The sequence below is a fragment of the Diuraphis noxia genome, unplaced genomic scaffold (assembly GCF_037042655.1).
Source record: "Diuraphis noxia isolate RWA-SAM2 unplaced genomic scaffold, SU_Dnox_SAM2 contig0001, whole genome shotgun sequence".
Lineage (NCBI taxonomy): Eukaryota > Metazoa > Arthropoda > Insecta > Hemiptera > Aphididae > Diuraphis > Diuraphis noxia.
Window position 1 is genome coordinate 39,147,109 of NW_028301711.1, and position 25,485 is coordinate 39,172,593.

At 34.5% G+C, this 25,485-nt stretch overlaps 1 protein-coding gene across 1 annotated transcript; it reads left to right on the forward strand.

Annotated features, from left to right (window-relative positions):
- The first annotated feature begins 16,459 nt into the window (after positions 1-16,459).
- LOC107172918 (uncharacterized) lies at positions 16,460-24,583 on the forward strand. The gene is made up of 2 exons (XM_015523236.2): positions 16,460-17,327; positions 21,227-24,583. The coding sequence occupies exons 1-2, from the start codon at positions 17,139-17,141 to the stop codon at positions 23,006-23,008; spliced, it is 1,971 nt and encodes a 656-aa protein (XP_015378722.2). The 5' UTR covers positions 16,460-17,138; the 3' UTR covers positions 23,009-24,583.
- The last annotated feature ends 902 nt before the right edge of the window (positions 24,584-25,485 follow it).

Consider the following 25,485-nt stretch of genomic DNA (forward strand, 5'->3'; position numbering starts at 1 on the left):
GTTTAATGCATAGTGCATTTCTAAAATTTGAAAATGTAATGCAAGACAGTGTAAAAAGTTGAGTGTAACTCTACAAACATTGTTATAAATTTTGTATTTTGTGGGTTTGTATTAATACATTTCTGTTTTTGAATTTTTCAAAAAATGTTTTCATTATTTTCTACACTTGATATAGTTTCTTTTTAAATATTTTAACTCATTTTAAGTTATTTATAGACATTTTCAATTTATAATTAAATATTGACTAAAAAATATTTGCTTGAATTTCACTTGAAAATTCAATAAATACAAGGTTCCTCATAAGTATAGTGGTATCAGTACTAGAATCAAAAAATTTATAATGATGATTTTTTTGTTAGAAAAGTTCAAATCTCTGGACAAAATAAAACTAATAATAAAAAAAAAACTTCTCTAATAAATATCAAAAAATAATGAACTTTACTGAAGAATATAGTATGCTGACATACCGTCTTCTCTCAAAATCGTTATATATATATATATGTGTGTGTACTGTGTGTGTTTAATGTGATTTACTCAACGGCGAGGTACACTCGATACATACTGCAGATTACCTACTTTAGCACTTTCCCCCTTTAAAATAAAAAAATTTTATTCGAATATAGTTTTCTAATACATTTCTTCCAATACGAAAATTTCACTTAAAATAAATAATAATATTAATTAGCTGCAGAAATTTAGTTAACAGTGAATTTAATATTTTTTTTTCCTACTTCGTCTATTACTATATTATTATAGAGTAAACCTTGTGACGATATGAATAGCTATATATTCGTATATTAATGCAATAAAACGGCTGCAATGATGTTGCTTGTGATTTTCATTGATAGGCATAATTATTAATCTGTTCATAACATAATTTAACTACGCCGCTCTAACCCAGTGTAATTTTTTTTTTTTTTTTTGGGCCGTCCGTGATATTTATGGTCACAGGGGCATATCCGCCTCTTAAATCGACGAGCAGACGTACGATTTTCTAAATCGTAACATTACACATTCGTCATATCAACATCATCGACCATCGGTCGGATGACTTTAAGACTGGATTAATTCAAAATATCATTCACGCAGACCGCGGACAATCGTCGTGTCGGACGGGTCGCCGCGCTCACACGGGACACCGGATGACCTAGTCTCGGGGCTAGCCGCTCTGGTCGGCGGGCGCAGTTTCTGTCGCAGCGCGGAAGGTCTCTGGCGTACGGCCGAAAACGGTGGCGTTGCTGTTGCTGCAACAGTTTCGGCGCGGACGGACAGGGCCACGCCGCTGTGTATAGACTGACGGTGAGATGACTGACAGAGACGGAGTTTGGAAGAATGAGCGAACGAGCGATGGAGTGAGTGAGTATACCAACCAGCGAGCAGCCGGAGCCAGAGCAACACACTTCGGGTACGCCGCCCCCAAACGATGTACCCATCCGAGGCGGCGGAGCGGCTATATAATATAACAGCGGCGGCGTCCTACAGCCCGTAAACGGTACCACCGCCCTCCGCAGCCGACTTTAACGCACATAATATATATACTTATGTACGGGTGTGTGAGAATAAATATATTTATATATATATATGCATGTATATGCATGTATATAATATACAATAAATATATATACATATATATGTCGCTCGTGCGTTAGGGCCCTACGGTCCTATATACCTATGTACCCCGCCACCCGCCCACCTGTCGACAGTAACTGCGTGGCAGCTGCACCACCGCGCGTCCCAATTACGACGCTGCTCCTCCACACACACACACACACACACACAACGCTATACATAAAGCAACTATGGCGGAGCGCACGGTGGCGGCAGTGATGGTGTTGCTGCGGTGGCGGTGAGGCCGGGGTACTGCGAACGGCGCGCACCGGCGGCGCGGTTATAGCAGTTTACTACTACTACACGCACGCCGTACCACACAACTACCATACATACGTCTTGGTGAGGAAGTGGGTGGCGGGTGGAAAGAGACGGGACGAGAGGTGGCGTGCGAGCGAGACGGAAATCGCACTCGGCGAACGGGTGAGTGGCGGTCGAGTGGTAGTATGGTCTGTGTATACCGTGAACGGTTGGCCGGCGGGCGGGCGGGCGGCGGCGGCGAGAGAGAGACCGTGGGGCGCGCGCGTGGGGGAGAAAGAGAGTCATAACGGAAGAGACGAGAGGGTCGGACGACGGTGAGACGGCAACGGTGCGAGGGAGAGCGGTTGCGTGTGAGAGGGACCGAGTGAACCGTTGACGGGGCTCCGAACGAGCGAGACGGAGAGAAACGACCGTGCGTTGTACTACTACTACGGTACGACGACGATCCGCCGCCGCCGTTCAAACTATCGCCGTCGCACGGTTTCCAACGGCGTACTCGGCCTCGATGCACAAAGCAATAGTAGAAGTAGTAGTGGTTGCCGCCGCCGCGTACTAGTAAAATATTATTATTATTAAAGCAGTGCAGCCAACACCCAAACGCGCGCGCGTATAAAACTATAAACGCGGCCACGAGCGCTCGGCCCACAGGACGCCGCTTGACGGTCTTGATGATGTATCCTCTCGCCGTTGCACCACCACTCGGCACTCACTGTTGCTGTTGTTGCTCTGCTGCGGTGGTGACGATAATTTTTAAACCGTACCAGCACGTCCTCAACCGAAAATTCCCATTTTTTTTTTCATTCTCTCCTCTTTTGACCTATAATATCCATTTCGAGGAGTCGGGATGAAAACTACTCATTAATGTAAACGCTGTCACCCCAAGGCCCAAACATATAACAGTAATGATAATAATAATAATATTATAGTATTCACATCTTAAGATACCGTAACCACGGTTGAAAATTAGGCACATCCATTATCTAAGACGGTGGAATAGGTCATAGGGAAAAAAAATACATTTGAATTACCTACACCACACACACACACTTGGGTGGTCGGCGAGGATTGGTGTCGACACTGCGACGCCAGCGCGTCATTTCGATTCATTATAAATTTTTAATATTATTTTCCTAAGGATTTTAATATTTTTACGGATATCTACGAATATAATTTTCATTTTATTATTTATTCAAGCACCGAGTCTCGCAAACACGAACGTTGTACGTAATCCTCTGCCTAAATAAATTGATCACAGCACGCTGCACAGTCGCCGTCGTTACGTAAAATTCGATTAATTACCGAATTCCGAATTAGATGCGTTCCAAAATCCATTTATGATGTAAATTGCAGCCCCTGGGTTTTTTTGTTTATTATTATAATTTATATGTAAGTTGTCCGCGTTTTTTTTTGTAAATCTGTATAAAGAGAGAAACGTATATTAATAATACAATATGTTATTTTTTTTTTTTTGGTCACTTTTGTCTGTTATCAATTTCACTAGTAAAATGAACGGACCTCAACACCTATAAAAATACCTCCATACATGTCGGCTGTAAAATCGTAAAATAATACAGTCGGTACCCGCTACATATTGTATCAATTTTTTGTTCTTCTTGCAGTAACGTCAAGTAGTTGGTAATTACTAATTACTAAATTATTAGTATTTACCGTCTGTAAATGACAAAAAAAAAAAATTGCGAAATTTATTATAACGCGTTATTGACAACATTTATTTAGATTAGTCAGTTTTATTTAAAAAAAAAAAAAGAAATAATTTTGTAGAGACTCGACGGATTTTAGTTTTCCTTAATCCAATTTGTTTAATTTAACTGGATATAATTTTCTTAATACTCTCATCATTTTTGAACCAAATATAGAATTTCATGCACACAGAGTGTTTTCTATGTATTCTGGATATTGTTATGCACTGTATAATGCACATTAACATACTGTATTATATTTGTAAGTCCATTTAATAGAAAATATAATACGATGCTAGATTATTATTCTACGTGAAATTTAACTGAAAATCGTAAGTCTATGTTTGAAATATGCGCAACATTACCGTTTTTCTACAATTTATTATTTTAAAATAGGTAAATACAATAAACAGTTTGTAGCTTGTACTTTGCACTAGTAATACTATTTATAGCATCTATAAATGCCACATAAAGTTAAATAATATATTATTATATATTATGTTATGAATTATGATAACCAATAGATCCATTTATATTTTATACACAGTATATAATACGAGTACTACTATAAAGATTAGAAGCTGTTACAAAAAGTACCGACAGATGTATCGACTATCTATCTACACGAATAACTTTTGTTCTTATCAATTTTTAAGTTTAGATATTGTGAGATTAAGTCAATATATAGGTTGGAATAATTGTTAATTGCTTAATAAAAAATATATTTATTAATTTTAATAACGAGAGGTATTAATTGGTAGTTAGTTATTTACATTTGTCAGCTATTATCATTTTACATTACATATTGTAAATTAAATAATTTATTATTTAGTTTGTCCGATTTTTGCAACCCTTATTCTGTAATCTTAAATTCAGTGGCGTGGCGAAAGTATTATTTTGGACCAATTGCTCCTTCAAAATTTTTGGACGATGGATGGTTACCCTGTCACAAAATACCTAGCCACTTCGATGACTAAATATATCGTACAAGATAGAAATATACCACTTATACCTAATATGTGTCTTACTTAATATGTAACATACGTTCCACAAAATACAGCATAAAAACTGTTAAATATAGTTCAAAAATTTAATACTCAGTAGTAAATTAGTACGCCAAAAACGTCAGTATGTCGATGCAGACAGTCGTCTTCGGTCGGTTGCATCGCATTATTAGGAAAACGAATAAGCATGTAAATAGCTGTTTTATTAATTTTGTAAATTTTTTATTTTCTACTATGGTGAAAATTTTATCACGCTAATAAGATTTTTCGAATGCGATAATTTATTGCATCATAGTTTATTCTCACAATTAACGCTCCTATCTTGTAACAAGGTAAGCGAATTAAGACGAGTTGCTAACACCATATATGTATCCAAATCCTGTTTAAATTATAATATTTATGTGTATTGTGTACTATATGTAAATAGTAAGTCACTGCTTTTTTAAATTTTTTGTTCTCTCGTTTACGGTTAAGGGTTTCAAAAATGCTTAGATATTATAGCTATAAGTCTATACATCACATAATCCAAATATTTTAATAATTTCAAGCGGAACTCCTCGGTAACCCTGCAACAAATTTGGAAGAAAATTACAAATTCTCGCGAAATGTGTTTATTAATTGAATTATCTATAAGTATTACAAAATCGCAGTATTCCAAAAGCTACAAATTACAACGCTATTGGAATTTATATAGTAAATAATTTTATATATTTTAGTAAAGAGATCAGATCAATAATTGAATGTAACTTACATGTCTCATATGGTATTGGAAAATAAATCATATAATATAAATGTATACATTTTAACAAATTTTTATTAATTTATGAAACAAATTATATAAATGATATAATAAAAAATCTATTATCAATAAGTTTTGAATAAAATTATTTTTTTATTAATTTAAAAATATCGATTGTATTTTGAGGTTCAAATATAGATTTGTAAACATGAAAAGTATAATTTTATTTTTTAACAAATTTTTCGTAAAAAAACGAATAATTTATTTTTGTACTTAGATAGGCACAATGTGTATACGAGTGTACGGTTTGAATTTTAAACTTCAGTTCAAATGTATTTTTAGTTCTAATATGACTGACTCAATGTCAATTATTAACGTATTAATATGTATTCTATTATAATGCACGCTTTTTTCCAAAAAATAAAACATTAAAAAATGCACTTATAAAAAAAAAATTTGTTACAAAATTGTTTAAGCATTTTAAGTTTGATTGTAATTTGTTTTCATGATCGGAGCTATGAATAATTTGGTTTGACGATGATGCGTGTATTTACTATTTTTAAATTAATTAATATTTTTTTTTTGTGTGTACTTCATAACCTTTTGGAGTAGGTAGCTTCATTCTTTAAACGTGGTTTTTGATAGTGATTTGGGTTATTTTTACTTTGTTAGGTCAAAACTACCAGTACCTTTCAAAATAATCGAGAAAACCCAAACAGGAATATATATAACACCAGTTTTCAACAAAATCGATTTTATTTTATTGTTGTAATTTATTTATTAATAAACTCAGACTCAAAATGTTCACCAAATATTTAAATTGTTTTTATTATTTTTTATTAGAAATAAACCATGTGTATATATACTCCTAATGCACAATAAGTTTATGAGGTAACGGTAAGGGTAATACAGAACGTAAGGTGTTGAATAGGAAGCCACCAAATGACGACACTTAGTATGATTAATTATATATTAAACTTAAATTAACATTTGGTAATACATTTCATAATATTTTGGTTATATTTATGCAATATTTATCGATATTTGACATTTTCAATTTTGTTCTATTATTTTTGCATGTTAATAATATAATTTTTGTTTCTGTATTGGTCAAGAAGCTTGAAAATCTATTTAATTTATAAATTATGAGTCATAATTCATAAATTGTTCATTTATAAATGTAAAATATCAAAAATACATAGGCTAAGTTAAATTGTGGATAAAATCATGAATATATTAAATTCAAATTATTTGTTTTTTTTAACAGAATTACACCAAACTTATGATTTTAAAACCAATTCTTGAGAAGTTTCTTCCTATTTTGTTAATAAGTTTTACTTTTAGGAATAAAAAGTAAAATATAAAAATACATAAACTTTTTATGTATATTTGATATTTAAATGTTCATGTAAATATGTAACTGTATATTAATGCAAATAATAATAAATAACATTTTTAGTTAATTTCTTGTAATTCATAAAATAGTTTTTAAATAAACTTTAAACAATCCACAACAACTTAAATTATCATTATTTTTACACAACAACGATTACAACATTTTTAAACTTATTTTAAGCTATTTTTAGTCTTTTAGAATTACAAGTTTTTAATTTTATAGTTTTATTATTATAAATATTGGTAAATAATTTTTCCTTTGTCAAAAAACTTGAAAATTATGTAGGTATATATTATAATATACATATTATTCGAAGGTTATTTTTATAGTAATTTATTAATGTCCTAAATTCTCATGCAGTAAGATACTAGTCTTTTTTAAATTTGAAGCTTAAAATTTGATTTAAGCGAAAAATGACAAAAAAAATGAAGTAGAATATTAATATATATTATATATAACATTCAGTAACATTATTTTTTTTATATAGTTTTAACGATATATCTACTTACGAGCTACGATGATATTTAAGCTAATTTAAACTTGTAATCTCTTAATAACATGCACTAGAATTAATTTAACGTTTTACATTGGTATTTAATTATAAGTTACAATAAGAATACATTTTAATTGAATATAATATGATAAGTATACCAAATTTGTAGTTGATTTGATGTATACACGTTGTTTTCGCCAAAAATTAGTTAAATTTTATTAACTAATAATAAATTTAATATTGCTCATGGTAATATGCATAAATTATAAAGTATCTTAAAAAATAGAAGAACTATAAGAAAAGTCAGAACCATTTTTCGTATGCATTGATAATGATTGATTATTTATAATGTATTGCTTAATTTAATTTAAACCCATCTATTACATCATTGACCTACTCAATGACGAGATACACTGTTGAAATCTACTATACAGCAGAGTGACTTCTTTGATTTAAAAAAAATATTTTCTTTCTAGAACATTATTTAATTTAATAAACAATCCCATTATTGTATTTTAAGATCGTACAATAAAAATATTGTTGTAAATTATTTTCCAAAAATATTATATAATATTTAAAAATTCTAAAACCGTATATCAACATTTTTGTTTACATTGTTTACAATATTACAATTAATTTCACGTCATTATTAAAATAATTAATTAGCAAATTATAATATATCCCATAGTCTTTAGAACACATAATCTGAATTAGAAAAACTGAAAATATCTTTAATTATAAATTTTTTTTTAAATGTCATAAGCTTTATTAGGTATACGACTATTATAGATTCATAACCGTTAAATCGAACAAACTGCACTCAAAATATTTTTTCGAATACGGTTGCTTTCAAACGTATAAAAATAGTAATTATTTTACAAATACAGCATTACACTCCACCTCCATACTATACTATCTCGAACCGAATTGAGCCAACCAAGACCGAGTGACCAACAACACCCTGTCTTGGTATCTGGGCCGCTTTTTTCATAGATAATTATTTGCTATAATCGATGATTATTCATCATAATTTATTATAATAATATTTAATATAATTAATACAATAGTTCTATGCTATTCCGTATGATACAATAATAATATTGAAATATCACTCATGGATTTGTTTTAATATTAGATGTAATGTATGAGTATGGAGCTAGTGGAGCTTAATATTACGTGATCACCCATCTTAATACTGCGGCGCATTACCATCAAATGTCCTCGGACAAACCAACAATTTTAATTAACAAGCCCTCGGAAACGATAACGGTTTTTACGTTCAGACTTTCAATGTCTTTATTCGCTGCGCAGTTAGTGGCCAGCAAGAGGTAAATACCTATAAACACATTTTATACAAAAATATATGTTATGAAACGGCGATTAGGGTTAAAATCGTTCGCGTTTTTCACATTTTCATTTCTCGAATACCCATGCAACCGTTCTCGATACGGCGAGCACGACGATATTGGAACGAAACGCGCGGCGTGATATTTATAATATTTATATAATATAGAACGTTCTACGCCGCTCTCTTTGCCGTGTACCATAGCGGAACGTCGTCGTAAATAATGATGCGGATGGCAGCAGCGGCGTTTCTAATACAGCTGATGATGATATTATTGCGAGTACGTTCATTTAAAAGAAAAATAAGTATTCTTAGAACTCAAACTCTACGTTTTCAAGACGATTTATCTAAATTTATTGGATGCGATTGCTATCGATCAACAAGTATTGAGAATTTGAGATCATTTAAGATGAAAAAAATTGATTGAACACTGAATTCCGGAGGAAGTAACGATTGCAATCAAAATTTTGATAGATTTATCGATACCGAGGCTTATTGCCTATTATTTATACAACAGTGGTAATTCATAGGCGCAATTTGGGGGGGACTTGGTCGGGCTTAGCCACTCCAATATTAAAATTAGCCCCTTCAAAAATTTATATTTAAATTGAAGTATTGAATCCTTCATTAATTATCTAATATACATAATACAGTAACCGTCGTTTCAAAAAAATTTTTTCCAAAGTTTAAATCTGGAAACATAAAACATGCCAATGCAACAACATGACGTTAGACCTTAGTTACCCGCCATATTACGTGAACAATAAAATTACTGTCTAGTGTCTTATTTGCGTATAAATATAAACTGTTATCATTATCTTAAACAATTCCAATTAGCTCTGAAACATGTGAAAGATCATACTCAGCAATGAGAAAGATCAAAAATTGGATTCGAACATCATGCAACGAGATAGATTTACAAATTTGTCATTAATTTATATAGAACGAGATTTATCAAATGAATTGTTCAACGAAAAAATATTAGATACGTTTGCAATTTCTAACCGAAGGTTCCAGTGGCGGACTGGAAGAAAAACACAGCCCTGGAAAATCATAATTGTAGAGGCCCTCAATATACTAACGGCCTTTTAAATATATAATATATTATTTTTTATACGTCATGTGGATGCTATAACGGTCTATACAATACCTAATAACTATTTTAGATTCTGAGCGAAGCGATGAATGTATAGGTACTCGTATTGTTTTTACAATGATGTGTGTGTTTTTAATCTTTTTTTTGTGTCTATCATCGCCTTTTAGGACAGTAAAAATGCTTAGATTTTTTTCAACATTATCTTTTCTAATAGGAAAGTAGTGAATCTAGTTGGTAGTTTTCCCAGTAGTTTTCAAAAGTGCCGTGAAAAACAAAAGAAAAATTATTTTTATTGTTTGATGTAACTCCAAAACAAATTACCATAGATAGATGCAATTTTGACTGAATGTTTATATTAGCATTTTTTATACACCAGAACATTTTCAAAATATTTTGAATTGTTTTGAACTGTTTATGGCAATTTAAAATTTCATATTTTTTAATTTCTATAAATATCAATAAAATTGTATTTGTTGTCCCAAAGTGCGTGAAAAGGTAATGTAAGGCTCCTCATATATTGTTACTATAGCGGTTGAAAAATATTAAAAATGCATAGGCACAAATTTTTTTATAATCATTTAAAGTTTGAACTTTAACAAAATGTATCAAAATCTTGAAAATTATCAATCATTGTAATTAAAAAATTATGAAATGTTCAGTTTTTATAACTAAGGATTAAAAATGTAAAATATAGATTCTCATAAATTATTGTTATTATAGCCAACAAATCTAAAAAATATATAAACACAGTTATTTCTTATAGAAATTTTAAATTCAAATTGTGAATTTTTATTTCTTTATTTTAAATAAAATAAAATTTTTTAATTACATCTACGTAGATTAGTATTCTTGCTCTACGATAAGAGGTATTACCTCAGTGTATAGAGCAAAGCTAGCGAATTCATATGTTAACCATACACTTTGTTCACATTTATCAACTACTAGCAATAAATAAATTTATTATTATTAAACAAAAATTTGGACGAAATCACATATTAAATCCAATAATATCGATTTTGGTTATTTTGTTGTAATTTAAAAATAAATATTATTCGTGGATATAAGAAACTTTTAAGAATATATTGACATATTATTGTATTTTATACACACAATGACATTTTCAAATGTATTTTTCTGGGGGGAAATGAATTTAACCTACTGTAGAAGATACTAATGCCTAATACTAAAATTAATTACTTTAATCACAATAATATTATAAAATATGCCTATTGCCTACCTATAGTAATATTATAGACATACCGTCTCAAAATCTCGTTTTTCGTACACAATAATATTATATCATTGAATTCAAATTTAATACCATTCATTACAGTGACCTACTATTATTGTACCCTACTGTAAGCCTGGTCTGGCGAACACAAGCCAGTCCCGCATTTTAAAATACCTAATCACAAAGCTAGGTTTTTATGTTTAATAATATTTTATATTACATAGGTACTTATTACTTATTAGATAATATTTTAATTTATTATTTAACCATTATAATATTAATAAATATATATTTTATACCAGCAGCAGCCCACCGGGAAATTTCCCGGTATCCCGGTCGTCCAGTCCGCCACTGGAAGGTTCCAATTATAATAATATACTTAATAAATAAATATATATTACATTTATTTACCTAAATGTTATTTTTTCATACAAATATTTTAGCTTTATTAATAGATGCATTATAATTTATAATATATTAAATGTGGGAAAGTGGGTGAGAAAAAAATGAAATTGCCAGAGTCCCCCACGGGTCTGTTTCATTTAAATATGTTAAGCCCCTCCAAGTTAAAAACTGAAATTGCGCCTATGAGTGGCATACCACACCACTTACCATTATGTTCATAACAACGTAAAAAATTAGATAATAATCAACATAAGGCAACGTTGAAGGTGAGCTTTTCCTGCTTTAAAGCACACACAGGACACAGCGATACAGCACCCAAAGTTGAAAGTACACATCAAAAGATTACTCATTGAAAACATCAATGTATAAAATATTATACTGTATGCTGATTATAAAATCTCGCAGAGTTGCTACAAGTATTGAATAAGACTGTAAACATTTTGAAATCCCAGTGATTATTATTGTTGTTGTTACTTGGTATCATTGCGCGGTGCATGATAAAAACGTACCTATACTTCACTTTGTGCAACGTGATTGGACCTACTGACGATTAAACGACGGCTTATCTGTGGGAAATTGGGCGGGAAAAACTATCAGCATTGTCCGATATTCCCGCAGGGCATGGCGTCGGGAAATTCCGGCGGCGATTGCTATCGTGAGCACGCGGCCGGGTGGTTATTTAAAATTATTATTATTATTTGTTATGTTGTGCGTCACACGAGAGACGTACGCGGCGTATGACTCATGCGTTTTCCTCCGACAGATTTTGTCGCGTTCGTGTCCCAACCCGCGAGGGTGAGCTACGATTCCCCGACGCAGCGGCGAAACTGTTCACCCGCGGTGATCCGTCACCCTCTTATTCAGCGCTGATTATTCTCGTTTTTGCGCGCGCAATAATAATGCAATATACAGTCCATTATCATAATATCATAATGTAAAATTTTCAACTTTTCAACGGCACAACCGTATGAAAATGTTAACTCGTCTCTTTTCAGGGGCGCAACCGATGTAGCGGTTCGTATACTGTGTATAATATTATTTAATAATAATACGGTATCATAATATCAAAATATTTTAAGAATATTATCATGTAGGTGCCGACCGAGACACGACGGTCGCGTACGATATCGCAATGCGCAAGGTGGAGCGAGATTCTCGCTGTAAGCAATATCAATCTGTTGTTATTATTATGTAGTTTTTCGAATCGGTCGAAAAATGTGTTAATCGCGCGCTTTTTTTTTTCTCTTAATAGCAAATTCCGAAGGGCATCGCAGCCGTGCCGCGTCCAGCACCAATGCCGCGACGACCGCCACGCTCACGAGTTTACGTGCATAATATGCGCGTTATTATTACTACGGACATTCCGTGTCGGGCTCGTGCGTGTGTGCGTGCGGTGTGCGCGCGCACAGTCGACGAAGGCAGCGGCGGCTCCGACGACTAATACGCAACGACGGTGGTAATGGTATGGTATAATGCCGAGGACTCGTTTTGGTCGTACGCCGCCGCCGCCAGTCGGTCGGCCGCCGCCGCCGCTGCCCTCCCGCCCGCCAGCCCGTCACGGCTTTGTACATTGCCACAGCGGACGCCGCTTTGCAATCGGTGGCGGCGGCAATGAATGCTACGACTGTATACGACTACGGCGACGACGACGACGACGACGATGGCGGCGGCGGCGGTGGCGAACGCCGTTTTTACAAAACAACCAGCTATATTATAATATGGTCGGCGGCCTTCCCGCGCTACCCGTCCGCCAACGCTGTTCTACACACAACAACACTACCGACAGTGTTGCCGACACCGACCTCTCTCGTCGTTGCTGGCTTACAAGCTTTAATAATAATAATAATAATAATAATAAGGAGAAGAAGAACATTATTATGATAATGACGACGATGACGATGTAGTCCTTAAATAAAATAAATATATCTATTATTATTCGTAGGAATATCGTTCGTCTTGTTGTATTATAATTTTTTTTTTTGAGAATTTTTACTAAAAATTCGAACGGTGAGCAGTACGAGATTAATAACGCACTGCGAAAAAAAATTTCGTAATACAACACGCAAACGCGTCTATACGCGCACTCACACGTTTGTTTTACATAACATTATATATTATTATTTGCATATATTTATATATTATATTCTATACTATTACATATATAATAATATATAATATGAATACATATGCAACGATAGTGCAACGCGCACGTCATATAATATAATATATTATAATTGTTGTTCGGTTTTAAAGGTGATTGGGTTCGGTGTATATGGCAATGGAAAAAATATGCGTAACGTTGTGTGAACAAAGTACGCGCGATTAAAATAATAATGATAGTAATAGTAATGAATAATGATAATAAAAATAAAAATTGAATAGAAAAACGAAAAAAAAAAACGTTTTCACGCGAAAGATAATAACGTGGAGAGTGCCTGATATAATAAAATAATATGGTCTCGCAGAATATTTAATCACGTTTATCAAACGCGATTAATCCCGATTCGTTTGGACTGCGTTGAAAACGAGGGCGACGAATTTTCACGTTTATTTTTTTGAAAATAAGCGGGCTTTTCGCGGACAGTAGAGAGACATTATAGTATTACTATAACTATTATTATCTCGTCACTACAACCACGGCGCACCTAACGGCAGGCCTCATTGCCAGCAGTGCAGGCAACTAGTAATGTGTGCGCGTGCGCGTGTGTGAATGTATTTGTGTGTATATTATGTGAATTAAAAATATGCAGTACACCGACACACTAAATCCCCGCCATCGTCCGCTTGTCCTTATTTTGTACACGACGACGACGACGTAAATACTAAATACATATTATCTTTCGGCGGCAAACTCGACTTATTATCAGTGACACTAAAAAAAAACACGGTACACTCCGACCTACTACGTTGTTGATCTTGTAAAATCGTAAACATCACGAAATTGATAATAAAAACTTCTTATGGTTTTGTTTTAAAAATCGGTGTCAAGACAAAAATTGTCACGCCAATCTATGCTAGCTATTGTATTACAATTCAGAGTATTTTACAATTTCAGTAAGGCCATGTGGAAAATGATAAAACGTTAGAAAGATAAAAAATATTTTCCTCACTCGCGCGCTCGCGTATACAATAATAATAATAATAATAATGATAATAATTGTTATCATTAAAGCGATTTAATAAAAAAAAAATATTACACGTTTTCTACATATCGGCCATAGCCGATATAAGAGTCTTATTTTCGCCATGTCGATTGTTTTAATTTTCAGTGAAACAATTACGTCCAAAAAGTATTCTATACATATTATTTTATACAGGACCTAGCTGGGGCTATTACAGCAAAAACACTTCGGTTCAGCAAATAACGAATTTTTTGTGAACATATTTTTATTTCTGTTTGCGCCGACCTCTAGGTTTATTATTATAGTCTTCTGAATATGAATCAACTAAAAATAAACTTTTGCGTTCGGGTTATAACGTCTTCTCCTCGATTGAAAAATATGATTGACATTATTTGCTTGTAATATCATACGTAAATATTTTAAGAACTCAAATCGATTTAATAATGTATATATGGTACGTGTTGCATACGGGCGTGCATTTTTATCCATATTGTGATTATGCCAGTTTAATATAATGTTAAACATTTAAACATGGCCACCTAGTAATGATAATTTATCTCGTGTTTAAATGTATAAAATAGTCGTCGACGAAGTAACCGAAGGCTGTTGCGGAGATTCTTCGTGGTGCACGGTGGAGGCGTAGGCTTGACCGGGAATGGGTAGGTGGTAATAGAAACGGTGGAAATGTAATAGTAGTAGTAGTGGTAGTAGGTATAGTAGTTGTAGTAATAATGGTACGATAAGGCCAGGCGAGTGGACGGTGTAGCAGCGGGAAAACCAGGTGTACACATTATATACGCGCATAATATTATAATTGGTAGCGGTGGTGGTGGGTGAGCAGCAAAGAGTGGTGGGTGCGTGGTGAAACGGATGGGAAAAGGGAATGGTGCTACGACGGCGGCCGACCTCGGTCGGGCGCTATTCGCGCGGTAGGTATGCGGAGGAGAATCCTAAAGCTATCACGCTTCGATCGAACGGCTCAACGGCTGTCGTGTGTGGAACTCCGAAAGAGCACTTTTTACCGAACCGGTCGAGGCGACCAGTGCCGTCACAACCGAATAGAGCTTTTGGTACGCTTCGAAAGACTAAACTCAAAATAAGTCAAGAGGTCCAAAAACATATTTAATTAGAAATCATTGATGGACTAGCTTATAATTCGGCACTAAGACGGGCGCAAGACGTGTCTGTCAAGACTTGAGAGTTTGAGCGATACGAGCACAAATTGTTTTGAAGTCGTGGCATTGCATGCATAGTTTCACCTGAGCACGTGCATTCGATTGCCTTCGTCGATAAACTCATATCATTATTACACACTCAACTTTTGCTTGAAATGTAGATAATATCGTTGAATAGTATACTATAACTCCAACAGAGTGTAATAGACAATAGCGAAATCTTGAGAGATGGTAGAAAAATGGGCGGCAAGCACCGCTGTTGCGCGTGCGCTCCTTCATACGTTGCACGTGGTGATAAAGTATTCCATGTATTGTATGGTATCGTCACCGTATTTTAAGCCACATATACACACATTACTGCAATATATATATAATTCAATGCGCCACGATACCGCCGTTTTTGGTTAGGCCTTTGAGTACGGCGGCGGCGAGAGCGCGCTGCTTGCCACGCTCGTTTGGATATTACAAAAATATGCAAGCGATCGGTGTGGTGGTGGTGTGATCCGTATAAGCGGTGGCGGAGTAGTCGGGTAAGCAGTATAATATAGTAACGGTACGATGTTGCCGGCGGTGGGGAGCGGTGCGCGGACGACGATATCGCGACTATGTAGTGGGCCGGCGGTGATGGTCGACGGGTGAGTCGGTGCTGCGCGGGCGAGAAGGGGAATATATATTATACACATATATTATGGAATATATAGTTATAGCGCGTGCGTGTGAGCGTGTGTGTTGTGCATTGGAATAAGCGGAGGAAGTATGTGGTCGGAGGTGGGTGGAAGCGTGGCGGTGGGTGAGCGCTGGCAGCGCGGTGGCCGTGGTGGCAGTGGTGGCGGGGGTAACAGCAACAGCAAAGGAGCGTCGTCAACAACAGCGGCGGCGGCGGCAGTGTTATTCACGAGTAACGCGCCGTAGCGTTTTGTTGCACGCCACTGTACGTCCAGCTCATCCGAGCACACACCAACACGTCCTGCTGATTGCGCGCGCTTAATATTATTAATTAATTCGTGTGGTACAGCACACTCTTAATTATCGCGATAATTTTTTTTTTTCATCCATCCCCTTCCGTCGGTAGAGAAAATACATTTTTCTCTCCGTCATCATAACGAATCGCGTTTGGGATAATATTCAAATTTCTCCCGATCAGTCACCGACAACCGGCCTAGGCCCGTCTGTTAATCCGTCGTGATCATAATCCTATAAATATAACTGTTTTCCGCGGCATCATTCACTATAATTATCGTTACTGTTATCAGCCGAACGACGTTCGACCAGGACTGCACACACGTCTGTTCATCTGTTCGTCCTTCAGTCACGACGGAGTTTCACGCGGACTCCCGGTGGACGGAAACCACTGTCATCGCAAGCGTTGGCAGTGTATGATGTTGGCCCGGCGCCGAAGACGCCGATACCGACGTGACAACGCCACAGCGACCGTGAGGAAGACAGTGACCAGTGGAGCATCAGTAGTAGCGAAAGAGGCAGCGACATCGAAATCGACCGTAGCACCAGCGGTCAGACACATTAGCAACAGCAGCGACTACGCATCAGTGACGACGAGCAGACATGACGACAACTGTGGGCCTGCTATCGCCTTTGTTGCCGCCGACCGCGGTGACCGCTGCCGTGGCCGAAGAGCACCAGCAACAAGACTACTACTACGTACCTCAGCCGCAGCCTACGCGCGTCGTACGCATGAAAATGTGGAGTGACGACGACGACGAAAACAATTATTGCGCCGACGACAATTCGACGGTGAGCATGATAATTTTTTTTATTGTTATTATAGCTATTAACAATAGTTAGCATTGCGTACTTTTAATATGATATTGTCGTTAAGAAGGGGTGCACTGTAATGTAATTATTTGTATTCGTTTGTATGACCGACGAGGATTGTTGTATTAAAAAGTGGGTGCAAAAAAACCGAAACAAAGGGTTGACGTAAAATAAGTGGCTGGAAGTAGAGTGGCTCGTGTGCGAAGGCGCCCCGTACGATTCAAAGTTCCCGCCAACCGTCGTCGACGTCACCGCCGCCTGATCCACCACCGCCTCCTCAACCGTCGCGGGGTTGACGGCGGCGGCAACGACGGTTCGCGTGGAAAAACATGTGCGTAATGATAACGGCGTCTCTTTCTTCCTTTTACGGGTGATAACTCGACAACTCGTTGACGTCGTTTGGCTTTTATTCGCGCACCGAATTCTTCTGTTTTCGTCTTAAGCTTTTTTACGTCTGTGGGGTTACAGCTTACACGTCTTACTACACGAACTGTACAACTATTATGTCTAGTATAATATATTATCGCTGTTTGGCTGGGTTTTATTTTTACGTGTACGTATGCATTGTAATATAATATGTAACATAAATATTTTATTTTTATTTTTATTTGTTGACATTGATTTTCCGATATTTCTTTTAATGCGTATAAAAAACAAAAGTGTGTCACGTATTAAGAGATAATATCGGAATCGATCGATTTTATTCGACGACTAAATCACAATGTCAAATGCCGGTAGTTACCTACGCGGGGTCGCTGTGACACAGTGGTCAGTGGTTTTAACGATTTGGCTCGGCGACCAAATGGGTGCGCGGGACGGGTAGGTCCGAGTCAGGGTGATTATTAATTAACGGCGGATCGATGATGTGGGACGCTTCTCTATCTGTAGCCGCCGCAATATATTTTAATCTCGTACCGTGTTATTAATTTTATAACCCTGATTACACGAGTGTCGACTACAATATCACTTTGTATATTATGTTATTATTGTACCTATAGTAGATGGTCGTTTTTGTTGTTGTTGTTGTTGTTGACGTTGTCGCTGTAATTGTACTTTTTGCGTTGGTGGAGGTGGTGGTGGTACTCGTATTATAGTGGTAGTAGAACGGCATATTAGAAAGCAACATAGTACGGCGTGGCGGCGCGTAGGTTGATACCGCGATAGTGGGGGTGAAGAAGTATGTGGAGAAAGTGTGTTAACGACACGCCACCGTCGACGTTATAACATTTTAATAATATATATATATATATATATTGTAATGAATAATAATATTGGACATGGTCTAGTTAGATACTCGTTGCAAAAAACCGACTCAAATTCGATATAAACATTTTCAAACGGTGTGCATCACTTCGGTGGTCTTGCGTCAAGTGTTTGAGACTGGGAATCATCAATGTACCCTTATTATTCGGTACCTACGCAATAAAATACTGTTGTCGAAGTGGAGCTATTTTATATGCATAGGTTTTAAGGTCTTTGTGTTGTATATTATACGCGAAATTCGGGTTTCTCCGGTCGAGGGAGGGATAGGAAAATTAGTAATAAAGATCGAAAATACAATTCGATTATGTAATTACGTTCGTTAAAGTTGTGGTAGACTGTGCACCTATATGGTGTGATGGGTCCGTTACCGACGATGGAAAGGGTGTGTGTACACCCCCCCCCCCTTCCCCGCGAAACCCGTCCTAACGCACCGCCGCCTCCTCCACCACCGACGTCCGATAATAACAATACTAAAGTATGATATCAAAACGGTTGTTTCGTAGAAATTTAGGTGTGCGTTTCGCGCTAATGAGTATCATCTCGCTGTCCGTTTTAAACGCGCAAAGTTCAATAGGTCTCATCGGCGCAGAGAACGCCGTTGCAATAACATTATTATCTCCCGTATTATATTATATTATAATATACCTATTGAGTGAGTAGTTAGTTACTTACGAGACTTGTGGGAAATCTCTGGTCCGCCGTAATTGTAATAAGAGCAGTTTTAATAATATTGCTATTCACTATTCCGTCTATAGTTACATAGTACGTTACCGTTTCGCGTAGGTTAACAATCATAGTAATAATAATAATGTTCTCGTCTTTACGACGCGTGCCCACAGACCGCATTTATGAGGGTAGTTGGACGTTGGGGCTTTTTTTTTGGAGAGAGCGTTTTATCGCGGTACCCTGGTTCTTGGGGCTATGCAGTATTCTCTAACGATTTAAACGAACGGCGGTTATACGGTAGTTATCGACGAGTTCATAAAAACATTTTATTCCTCGAGCGCTATGTCCCGACGCCATCTACACGGGTACCCGGGAAAACGTCACGGCGGAGTAGTTGCCGGATCGGCCGTCAGATGGCGACGTTGTAGCGGTGGCCACCGCTGGATTGTGCTTCGGGTACTCGAGCAGCAACATAAATGTTATATAAGATGAACAACATGCAAAATTACTACTCGAAAAATAAATAATAATAATAATAAATCTAATGCATTATTCGAACGTTGAACACTCGAAACCCGTAAAATACCTTCACATAGTCCATACACTAACCCGTTTCATGTATAACGATGTTTTGAAGTGGACCAAATAAAATTCTGTCACTCGTTATATTGTTATATTGTTAAATATTGTTCACCGCGAAATAATGTGACGTATGGATGGCATTCACGTATATTGATTGTGTGATATTTTATTAACACTTTAGTGACTGAGGACATCCACCGAGCCATATCAGGTCCATAATTTATTTTTATTTCGGTAGATACAAATATAGAAGAGTTACGTATTTTTATCTCAAAATCCTAAACTAATATTTTATTTTTTCCTCAAAACAATATTGGGAAGTTAATTACGGTTATCCAATTATTCGTTAAACTCAAATTATTACTTTTTAGACTAATTTCGAGAGTTTTAGCTCTTTTAAAATTCGTTAAGGTCGGTGGGGGTGGAGGGGAGGTAAATATACATTTTTATTAATTGGGCTTTCAACAATATATTTTTTTAAGAGTACCTATGCTACACCCGCTTGTGTTGTGTGTCCTTCTAACAAGTGTAGAACATGGAAAAACCTGTTTTGCGTAGAAAAAACAGAGAATGCTACAGACATGACTAAACGAAATTTCCACCACACAAAAAGGAAAATTTTGGATGTTATTAAATATCATTTTTATTTTTTCGATAAAATGACTACAAAAAAAAGTTTAAAACTCACAAAAATAATGGATTTTGAAACAAGTATTAATGATGTTGAAAAAATAAGATTTCACAGCTTATGTTCTTTATTATGTTGTATATCAATTTTGAATCTTAGGTATCTCTACCGCTCTAGTGGTTCTATCCCGCGCAAAACAGTTCTTGGTATGTTGTACAATGTACATTTGTTAGACCAAGACAACATATCAGCCTTAGTAGCCACTACAACCTCTTAATTATTAATACTATTACAATTAATTTAAAAGCGTATTTTGAAATTACACGTAATTGACTAGGTAGTTTAAACATTTTTATAAAAGCCAAGTATTTTAGTATAATTTAATAATTAATATTATACTAAAATACTTCATAGTTCATGCAATTAGGATATTATTGTATAGAATGTATATTGTAATATAATGTATGGACATTACACATATTATATCATATTTATAAGATTTATTCAGTCATAGGCTCTTAATTGTATTATATGTATTATGGACAATTTTTTTCCATTCTTATGTTACTACGTTAATAATAACGTTGTTTATTTTTTATCAGATCTATATTAACCTATATTAAATTTGAAATGGTCAAAAATCCCTTTAAAACTTTTTGACAAAAATTGTAAAAATCATATTTATATTTTATAATAATATGTTCAATTATCTAATAATTTTTTTTTTTTTTGCCCACAGAATAGTTTCTTATTACTGAACAACATGGGTATTCATGTTCCTCCGATGACAACAATAAATACAAGCATGTCTAATGAAACTAGCAATGAATCAAATGCATGCAAAAGACGGTTATCTTCGTCATTGGAAAATGATCATATTCCTAAAATAGCTAGGCGTATGGTTAATAACGAGGATCTATTGCTAAATGATCTTATTGTCGAGCAATTGGATTCTGCGTCTCAACTAGATGACGACAATGCAACATCATCAATTGTTGCTGCTATAGCTGCCGTTACTGATGATTCAGATTGTAGTATTGAAGATGATGATGACGATGACGATGATGATGACGAAGATGATGATGACGATGATCAATATTTACCTGCTGGTAGTTTATCACTATCCTCGTCCAACAGTAACAATGTCACAAATTCCACAAATTCTTCTTCATTGTCGACACTGTCGCCCTCCCAACAGCATCACAATCAGAATCATTGGAGGCAACATCACCAACAGCAGCAAACTATCAAATGCGACACTAACGGTAAGTGTTATTTGGATTTAGGTAGCGGTGGTAGCAGCACAACGCTGACAACAACCATGGCTACAATACAACCACGAATCAACAGTGAACCAGAATGCTGTGAGCTAGGGCGTTGTGTACCTTCAACACAGTGTTATAGACGTCGTAGAGCCGCAGTGTTTGATGCATCAATGCGCAAATTAGGAAAATCAAGTGGATCTGGAAATAATGGCTCACAACAAAGTTGCGAAGCTGGACTCCGGAGGTCTGTGCTCATTTGCAACACATTAAGATTGATTGAGCGTGAAATGTCACGAGAAGCTGCTGCTGCAGCTCAACAAGCCCAACAACGCCGTTGCTGTGCATCGTCGCCATCGAATACGTCACAGCAATTGATCCAACAGCAACAGATCGATGCTTCACACCAACATAATAATCATAACAACAACAATAACAACAGACGATCTCCCACACCATACCCCACAGAATACAGAAATGGCCGACAGGAAATTATGGTTGAGCATAACAGCAGTAGCAGTAGCAGCAGCAGCAGTAGTAGCAGCACAACAGATTCCATTGACTCTGGTGTGGACGATGAATACTATTATGATGAAGATGATGATGATGACGATCATCATAGCCATACCACAGTGATGACAAATAATCATCAAGATCTAAATAACCATCATCTCCAATATTACCATTTGAACGGAAGTATTGAAGATTGTGACAATTATATTCATTTGGATGATTATGATGAAGACGGCGATGATGATGAAGATGATGAAGACGATCCTAATAATTCTCCTTTAACAGAACTACAAATTTATGATAACAGTTTCAATAACAAAAGAAACACAGCATTGAGTATTGGGGATCACCATTCTGACGATAACATACTACCATTAATGGGTAATAGTAATACAACAACGGTTACATCTATTGATTGGGGTTCAGTTCTAAGTTTGTCTTCGTCGAATAGCAACAACAATGGCAATAATTCACAGTCTGCGTCGTCAACTTCAATAACATTGATGAATAGTATTGATAGTGATTGTGATGATATCACAACAATAATATCTGCTACAAATCAAGATCGTAAATCTCAACAGCATAAACGTAGGAGGAGACACTATAAACATCATTACAATCATAGTCAAATTCATACAAAATACAGACATCACCATTCCCATCATCATCAAAGGTCGCAAAAACGTCGAGAACGTGGATTAACTACAACATTACCTATGTCAAAAAACAGGACATCAAATTATTAAGTTCAGTCACAAGTAGGCTCTTGTAATAATGAATAAACTACCTACTTAATAATTGCAATAATATGCTCATTGGAAAATTGCAACAAATTTTAAAAAGCATCAATACTAAGTTGTCTGGTTTTGATATTACAATGGCAAACTATATTTACCTAGATGTTTACACATGTACCTGATAGATCACATATTATATAATTTTTGAATGCCTACCTATAAAGGTATGGATATGCAAATAGCAACCAACAAGGATGGCTGTGTAATATTATAACCACCGGGCAGCTCAATTATTATTATTATTATTATTTTTAATTTTAATGTAGGTTATGTTTTATTTTATTATCTCTTATAGTATATATTTGTGCAGACGTATGTTTTCTTTTCCAAAGTAAATTAACAACCAAACATATTAAATTCTCCATCATAACACCTTCACAATAACAGTTTAATGTTTTGCAATAAATATATATGAATGTGTTGATATTATGTCATATAATATGTTAAGAGACTCTTGTTACCATTTTAAAAGTTTTATATATAATATAGTATATATATAAATTTTATATATATATTATTATTATTATTATTATTATTATTACGTATCGTAATATTAGGTAATAAATTATATATTACTATCAATTGTTTTATAGAATTAGTATTCACATTTCAGTTTCAGAAATAGTAACCTCCCCCTCCCCCTCATAGACAAAAAAATAACAATTTTTTATTAAATTTTTTGTAGTATAAATACATATTTTAATTGTGCACCTTTGATTTTATTGAAACTAAAATTATTCAATACACTGTGTAATGTAACAGCATTATACTGTAAGTGATGCGGCCTATTTTATATTTGACAATTTTAGATACTTAATGTATCATTATATCCGTCCATAGATAATTAAACACAAGATAAAAATGATTAACTCATAATAATTATTTAACAGCTGTATTTTAACAAAATTTATTTGTCGTCCAAATAGTAACATTTGTTTTTTCTTTATCAAGATCTCTTTTTTTCTTATATTTAAAAACTTCTATTTGTATGTATACAATTATTTTGTTTGGTTTTTCTAATAAGAATTAGAGTTTTGGTTTATACTATAAATAAAAAGTTGTGTTGTCTACAAATTCAATTATGTACTTATTAATAAAATTACATTGTAATTACAGTATTATTAATTTAATAATAATATATTATATAAATATGTTTAAAAAAGCAATAATAATAAGTAAATTAAATTAATTTTTACTCTCTGAATGCACTGATGATGTTTGTTAATAATAGTAAAATATTGTATTATATTATTAATATCGAAGAGCTGCTCAATGAACCAATATTAGCAACATTGTTTATGAAATTATGTAATTTAAAATATAAATTGTATAGATAAATAAGTTATAAGTATAAATATATATAAACGTGTATAGTTATAAAAATCATTATGTTTATTTGATGAACAGAACATGTATAATATATTATATGATATTGTTGTGGTAATTTAATTGTTTTACCATAATCAAAAGTCGAAAATTACAATTATTTTGTTAAAATAAATAAAGGATAGGTATATATGTGAATTTTGGCTCTTAAAAACATTATTTCTAATATTAAGTTACCTGAAATTCCTAGTTATGTATTACTTTGTTCGTACGTTTATAATAGAAATCGATCGAAACCTATTTACATATGAATAAAAATGAATGAAGTTCTTAAAACTGGACAAAGTACACACCTAAGTAACCTATTCAGGCTGTTCAGCACCTAACTAAAACTAATGAATTGTAATTAAATTTTACATAATATGTTAATACTTAATATTGATGTGGACCTATACAACTAATAATTATATGGTCATACATATTTATTAATTATGAATATTTGCATATTTACGTGATGTTCAGTCTAAGACATGGCATCGAAATGTTAAAAATTCTAAAATAATTTAACCAAGTTTTTTTACATATTAATAAATAGTAACAATATGTAGATGTATTCCATATTTTCTTTTTCGTTTAAGCTCCGGTAGTCTGTGGACTGTGGAGTTATTACTTATTTGAGTTTCAATAGGTGTAAGGCAGGGGGAAATAATGAGCAGCTCAATATTCGTATGGTAAAATCAACCATATTCAAAACTAGTCGCTTCGCTTGCGTAGTCTTCTCTATTGTAGTATTACTAGTATTGTGGTTATGACTTGTCAATTAACTCGACCGTTGTCAGTCGACCTGTTTTCGACGGACGAATCGTATGTTAGCACTTAGCATACGTTAGTATTATATGTTAGGTACTAGGTATATATGTATTTAAAGAATAAAAATTTAGTTAATCGTTCTGAGAAAAAAAATCAACCAGACATTAGTATTTAGTAGAATCCCGCTTAAGATATCTAAAAATAAAATCACTAGCTATAGCGTTCAAGGAATACATTATTATAAATATATTGTTATCTTATAAACATACTTGTTTATAATAAGGTGTAGG